The sequence below is a fragment of the Lampris incognitus genome, chromosome 2, assembly GCF_029633865.1.
Source record: "Lampris incognitus isolate fLamInc1 chromosome 2, fLamInc1.hap2, whole genome shotgun sequence".
Classification (NCBI taxonomy): domain Eukaryota; kingdom Metazoa; phylum Chordata; class Actinopteri; order Lampriformes; family Lampridae; genus Lampris; species Lampris incognitus.
Window position 1 is genome coordinate 31,258,680 of NC_079212.1, and position 7,274 is coordinate 31,265,953.

The 7,274-nt window shown below is 46.1% G+C and overlaps 1 protein-coding gene across 1 annotated transcript; it reads right to left on the minus strand.

The window, feature by feature from the left end:
* Positions 1-3,715: 3,715 nt before the first annotated feature.
* LOC130129723 (transcription factor HES-2-like) lies at positions 3,716-4,550 on the minus strand. Its single transcript, XM_056299330.1, has 3 exons — positions 4,461-4,550; positions 4,179-4,362; positions 3,716-4,062 (listed from the first exon to the last, which is right to left on the minus strand). Exons 1-3 carry the CDS (start codon positions 4,548-4,550, stop codon positions 3,716-3,718), a joined length of 621 nt encoding a protein of 206 aa, XP_056155305.1.
* Between the last annotated feature and the right edge of the window lie 2,724 nt (positions 4,551-7,274).

Below are 7,274 nucleotides of genomic sequence, written 5' to 3' on the forward strand. Positions count from 1 at the left end.
CATTCAGCCATTATCCAAACCGCTTATCCTACTCTCAGGGTCGTGGGGATGCTGGAGCCTATCCCAGCAGTCATTGGGCGGCAGGTGGGGAGACACCCTGGACAGGCCGCCAGGCCATCTCTCCGAGACACACACACACACACACACACACACACACACACACACACACACACACACACACACACACACACACACACACACACACACACACTTAGGGACAATTCAGTACAGCCGATTCACCTGACCTGCATGTCTTTGGACTGCGGGGGGGGGGGGGGGGGGAGAGAAAGCAGCGCGCCCGGATGAAACCCACACAGACAGGGGGAGAACATGTAAACTCCACACAGAGGCTTTCAAAGTAACATAAATTAAATGCGAATGACCAAGCTAGCTAACTTAGTTTATTGATTTGATTTGCTAAGAAATTCAATCCAGTGGCTATGAAAATCCAATAAGTCGACACCTTACTAGTAACGTGGTGCAACAGAAAGATAACATTTGGTCCACTCAGCAGCTAAAGGGGAGTATGCTAGCTAACGTTTATTGAAAACATGTGCATGCATGATTGCAACATGCGGTCAACACCAAGCAGCGTCAAGCAGTAATTTTGAATTTGGTCGGCTTATGTCATTTCGGCAAAGAAAAACAAACAAACAATCAATACAATGTAAATTCAACACAAAATGCCATAACAGTGTGCAGGGAATTCGGGGGGCAACCCAGGAACCGCCGCCGCCAGGACGCGAACCCGAATTGCCCGCACCACGGTAGACTGCACTAACCAGTCGACTAAAGGGTCAGATTAGTTAGCCAAGCGCTAGCGAGTCTATTCATCCGTGATCGGTACACTACCCGACTCCTTCGGGACCGCGCTTCAAAAATACTAGCTTCCTCACGCCCCTGGGCGCACGCGCTTCCGATGGGCTCCGACGGGCTCATCATCCCACTTCTGACACCAATGTAACAAATTCGGGGGGCAACCCAGGAACCGCCGCAGCCAGGACGCGAACCCGGATCTCCCGCACCACGGGCGACAGACAGCGTTAACCAGTCGACTGAAAAGATCCGACCCGTTAGCCAAGGGCTGATGAGTCTGTTTATCCGTAAACGTTGCAAGTGTAACGCTGGCTTTGATAAGGCTGCAGTTACCTTGTTAAGTAAACCAAAGGAGCAGGATGGACTACGGTGTGCGCCTGCGTGGTGGTTATTGACGAGGAGGGAAGCAGCACGTGGTAGAATACGCCGTCCACTTCGGTGCTGGCAGGGTTGGAGTCTTCTTCAGTTCTTCCTCTTATTATTATTATTAGTCCTTCTATCTTGAATAAAATCACTGATCTATAATATTTGATGCCTATTTGTTAATGTATTTACGTTAACTGTGGGCTAAATGAGGTGGCGGGACTTGATGCAACGTGATCTTGCTCAGATGAGTTATGGGCGGATTCAAGCACAGACCAGACTCAAGTCTGACTTAACTGAAAAAAACTATTATATCGTAAGATTGTACGATGATACATTTACTGTATTCAACTGTATTTACGAATAACGGTACATTACTGTACAAAGGTTCCTGCATTTTACAGCAATTTGTTAGATAGATAGATAGATAGATAGATAGATAGATAGATAGATAGATAGATAGATAGATAGATAGATAGATAGATAGATAGATAGATAGATAGATAGATAGATAGATAGATAGATAGATCAACCTAACAATAAATAAGTCTGTAGCTGTATCTTGCCCCTGCTGCTTTGAGCTACATGGACACCACTGGACCACATGGACCACGATGTCAACTAACCATGACAATGGTGTGAATAAGAATGAAGATGTTATCCATCAGTGGACTTGTTCAGATACTTTACTTTGTTGATCACAGAATGTTGCATCAGTTTATCTGGACACAACGTTTACAGACAGAAACGTTTCATCACTCATCTAAGTGACCTCTTCGTTAAGGCTTTAGAAGGCAATCAGCACAACATTGAAGTGTTGTGTGAGTAGCCAATGTAGAATATTCTCATTAGCATTCACCTAAAAAGGCGAAGTCCATAAGCTTTTAACAAGTTTTTTTTTTAACCTGGACTTTTACGTTGCACAAGAATTACGACTTTTACAGCTACAGAATTTTATATGAATATAGAAACTGAGACTGACGATTTAAGACAAGGAAGCTGTTGGTAGATTACATGAAACGTGAAACATTCAGCTTTGAAACGATAATAACTGGAACAAACGACTAAAAGATAAGTTTCTGTCTGATAGATTTCACAAGACTCGTGATATTTTTCCAAACTTTTGCCGTTTATTTCAACAGGAAAGAGGAGCGTTGCATTATTGGGTGAAGGGAACATGGCTGAATTCATCAAAAACAATAAACCACCTTACACTATTGTTGGGGGGGGGGGTGCGCATAAGACTGACATAATGACACCGTCATAAACCACGAAGGACTCTTTATGAATGTTTATGACTGTTGTCATGAAGTGTCATTCGGTCATTTATGTCATTTTTAATGCAAAGTTGACATTGTTTGAGATGTTTGTTTTTGAGCAACAGACGCGCGAAATAACATCAAACCGGGCGGCTCGGCCCCACACGGGTCGCTAGGACAAAGACAGACAAATAAAGTGTGACCCCGGTGTGTAACTGTCATCATAAACACGCGTGTGCACACCTGCTCTTACCACGAACTAGACTGAGTTAGAATTACATTTATCAACCGTTACTCTTCGAACCTATTCAGGCCACATGAAAGGGTTTTTGGTAAAGAGGAAGAGACCGGGAGGCTTTCCTGTGTTTGTTCACGTTGGGAAACAGGCCTGACGCGGTACCAGCTCTGCACAGTAGACGTGGGTCGGTCAGGGTAGTAAATACACACAGCTACGTGTTGCAACTGCAAGACGTCGGCGGTGCGAAACACCCAAAACTCAATCGTGGGTTTTTTTGGACTTTGTCCAATATCTTATTATACTCCACTTAAGCGCCGTCTTTCATGGTGTGCCCCTTAACCTCGTCCAAACCGTCCAGCTTCTTCCCACCAGGGAAGAGAGAGAGAGAGAGATGCCCTCATAGTGAACAATGGGCCAGCTGCGCTAATTTACATCAACAGACCAGCGCGCGCCAATACGTCATTGTTCTGAGCGTTCACATCAGCGCTGTGGTGAAACGCTTTAACATGAACGGGTACTTTCCGTGTGATTTAGCAAATAAAGAAATACGTAAAAACGGCACCGTAGGTTAAAAAAGGAGTGAGATTTTATTGACAAAATGTGGATGAGTTACAAAACATATGAAACGTCGACAGACAGGCTTTTTTTTTATTTTGTATTAACATGCTGATGAGTACACAACCCTACATAACACATAGTGTTTACAGCCTATTCTTTTGCACAGACCAAAATACTTTTAAGTCCATCGTGCAAACCTCACAAAAAATAACCCTTGGGGTTTTACAAAAGTGTTGGCTACAACCCGCGTCTTTGAAACCCCAAAGAGGATTGCATTTAACAAAGTTCATAGACTTTAAGATCTGTGCTCACTTGGCCCCCTGTCAGTATTAAATTCATAGAGAGCCAAATGCTAAATTCATCTTGGCACATGTCTTCTGCCTAATCTTCAAGGCTAACAGACTACTCGACTTTGGGGATTAAGTAGGCATAAATAATACAGATAAATAAATAAGACACACAGCAAAATGGTCCATCTGAACTACCAAGGCCTCCACATGGGGATATTGGCTGCTTGAGGCCCGGGCTGGTTTGCGTCATTGGGCGCCATTGCGCCATTGCCGCTGCTGCCGCTGCCGCTAGAGAGACTCCCCCCGCGGGACCTGAGGGAGGACTTGAGGCTGAGGAGTCTCTGCTGGATCTGAGGGAAAGTCCTGGAGCTCTGGGCGCAGCAGTTCTGACAGGCTGGCGTAATGGTGACAGACATGGACTGTTGGATGAAGTCCTTCACCCGCCGGTAGGAGTCCTGGTCCAGCGTGGTGTCGGGGAGCAGAGCGGAGACGCGCTGCAGACAGGCTTTGTAGCCTTCTTTATAGCTGTCTGCGGAGCCTGAGGAAGAACAAAACCCACACATTCATATTTAGAGGCCGTGAGTTTAACGGTTCACAGTAGTTCAGAGCCGGGCTATTCGGTACACCCGTGACGGGAGAAGGAACCAGACTCACTTTTGATCGGGTTTGAAGGGAAGTCTCTGAGGAACCGGACGGTCATTTCCAGAATATCCGCCTTCTCCAGTTTGGAGTAGCGCGCGTTGTCTTTGCCCACCAGAGGGAGGATGAGGGTCTTCAGGTGACCCAGGCTGTCGTTGATGCGCGCGCGCCTCCTCTTCTCCAGCAGCGGTTTGAGAGTCTGGAGAGAAAACACAAGAAACCATTAGAGCCAGTCGCACATCGGCGATCAGACAAGAGTCGCTGTCTGCGTATAAGAGAGCGCCCCCTTCCCCTTACCTTTCTAAGTTCGTTTGCTTGTTTTCTCTGGGCCACTGTGGACCTTGCAGGGAAAGGCTGGCTCGCCTCTGGGTTGATGCTGGGAGTCATGTTGGTTTGCTGTAGTGGTGCTTTTTATGTTTTTCTGAGGGGAGAGGTCTGCTCTTGGAGCGACTGAGCTGGAGTGCGCCGCGGACTCGGGCGAGCCCCCTTTTTATGTGGGTCCAGCGCGTCCGAGGGGAGGGACCACAAGCTATTGTGCTGTGGTTTTGACCCAGGGGCCAATAACTCATCCTCCGGTCCACACCATCTGGTCCATGCGGGCTCCCTGCCGGCATGCACCTCCACCTTAGAGACCGTGTTTGTTTGTGGGTGTTTCGCTTTATCACGTTCAGCTTTCAAAAGACCCTCAACGTTTCTCTGAGATACATTACACACGTAGGCTACACACGGTATACACTGTTTTATCAGCACACATTACAGGCACCAACATGGGGGGGGTCCTTTTGCCTTTGTTATTATAGCTTAAATGGCGTCAGGTTTGCATTTAAATGGTTTAAACCTAAGCTTGTTATAGCGTTTTCTTTTAACAGAGTACTGCCTATAGTTATGACATTAACTGCCCACCAATGACGTGAAAATCCCGGATCAGTTTTATATTTTTGTGAAAAATAAAAATGCTTATGGAGCGCAACGTTCCCCTCTGCCCGCCTTGACAAAGAGTCAAGCGTTTGTAGTGGGTGTCTGCAGGCCTAATCACTTCCTCAAATGAATAACCACGTACCCAAGCCACGCTACGCATGGCTCAACATCTGCTTGGCGGCCATCCTCAGCATGTTTCCGATGCCAAGGATGGGGAAGTTCACCTGGAGAGGAGGTGGGGGGGTGCAGAGTCGTGTGGGGGAGACTGAAGCGAAGCGACAAACAGAAGCATGCGAAGGGACGTGAAACGCTGCCAGTATCGTAGCCCCGATGCGTTTGCGGAGAAATGTTAAAAAAAACAATCTATTGCTGAGTTAACAGAATATGATGGATGGATAGAAGAGGGAGCGTACAGTGAGCTTAGCAGAAAAAAATATGTAAAAAAGTCCCAACTGATGTGCACACTACACGACACATTTGCATGAATTACAAAACAGCTTTTCTTTCATCGCAAGGGTCCACTGTTATGTCTGTAAGTATGGGAGTTCAGGGGTCAGTCCGGCGGGGTCGGCCTGTCTGCGGCTGTACTAAGTTGCAGTTTGATTCACGCGTTCGGCACGCGCCACAATCGCGCAGCAGATGGGCTTCCGTCGCCCCTCCCCCCCAAAGTCTCCCATGCACCCTATTGCACTACTAGTTAGGGTCCCACCGGCAACCCATTTCTGCTCTTGTTTCGTATCCAATCACCAATGCATTGTGACAACGTTTTTTTCCCTCCCTTTATTTTCAAAGGCAGGATGCGTTGTTAGGCTGTTGAGTCTCTATGGCGACAAGGGAGGGAAGGAGGGAGTGTGGCTTGGGTCAGGGCGCATCCGCACAATGGCACAGACTTCTTTTAAGTTGATTTTGGCGGAACTGTCTATAGCAAGGCTTTGGATGAATATGGTTTATTGCAACCGAGACAGGAGAAACTAGGCCGTTATATTTACCGCAGCTTCCGCGGTCTTGTTCTTCCTCTATAGAAACTAGACATTTTACGCACAACTTTTACGCACCGGATTACGTGCAGTTTGTGTGTGTGTCCAGAATACTTTTGCACCAGCGGCTTGATGCATTCGCAGAAGAAGAGTCGTGTCAGACATATAAAGAAATGAAAGACAGGTTTCACCATTCATATTCACAAATAAATAAGTCATAAACTTTAACGTGAGACTCTATAGGGTCGGCTGCAAGCTGCCCTATATGGCCCAACATGAGTAATGGGGGAGGGGGGATCTGCCCCGATATGGATCCGCTGCTTTGCACGCGCCCTGCCCCATGGGGCCCAGAATAACTGCCACAAGGTCCAGTCTGAAAAAGGGGCCATTTGAGAGGAGAAGAAAAAAACAAAACAAATCCAAGCAGGCTTCGGTTAGCGCCCTAGTTGTCCGTGTTTGGGCGTCGGTATCAATGTGGGCAAGCTGGAAAGACAGTGATCCTTTGTTACAGGACATCCAGGAAGGTGGAATTACAAAGCGCTGTGCCAGCAGCTCCGTGGGAAAGGAATACGATGCGCCATCTTGTTTGAATTGCGGATCAAGATATAATTGGGTTGCACCCTATATAACGTCACTACAACTCCAACGATCGGAGGATTAGTTCTGCAGTGTCAGAGTAACTATATTAGTGAAATAAAACCGATCGTTATAATCCATATCACTTTATTTGTAAGAACATATCAACATTAATGTCACGATCATCATCATCGTCATCATCATCATCATCATCCCCAGTTAAGCAATTGGCCTTTGTCCACGATTACTTTTCCCATCAAACACATTATCGGGAGTTTATCAGTTCATTCGAACTACCAAAGCAAAATAACAGTAAATTAGCAGGAATGTCCTTTCTGATTTAAAACGTATTATGATAAAAAAATTGCAAAGCTTCTGTCTTATTATTTTTAACATAATACATTTCATTATAGACTGATTCAAGATGTACAATGTGTTTTTCTCAGGTTGTCTTCCTTTAGTAGCAGCGCCAAATGCATGATAGGCAAAATGACGCCAAAGGCAAAAAAAAACGGGGGGGCTTTTCTCTAAATGTACTGATTTCTCAATGTGAGATTGGGAGAATGATATAATACATAAGACAATGTGGACAGGATGATCGACATAACCTATCTATCTATCTATCCATCTATCTATCTGT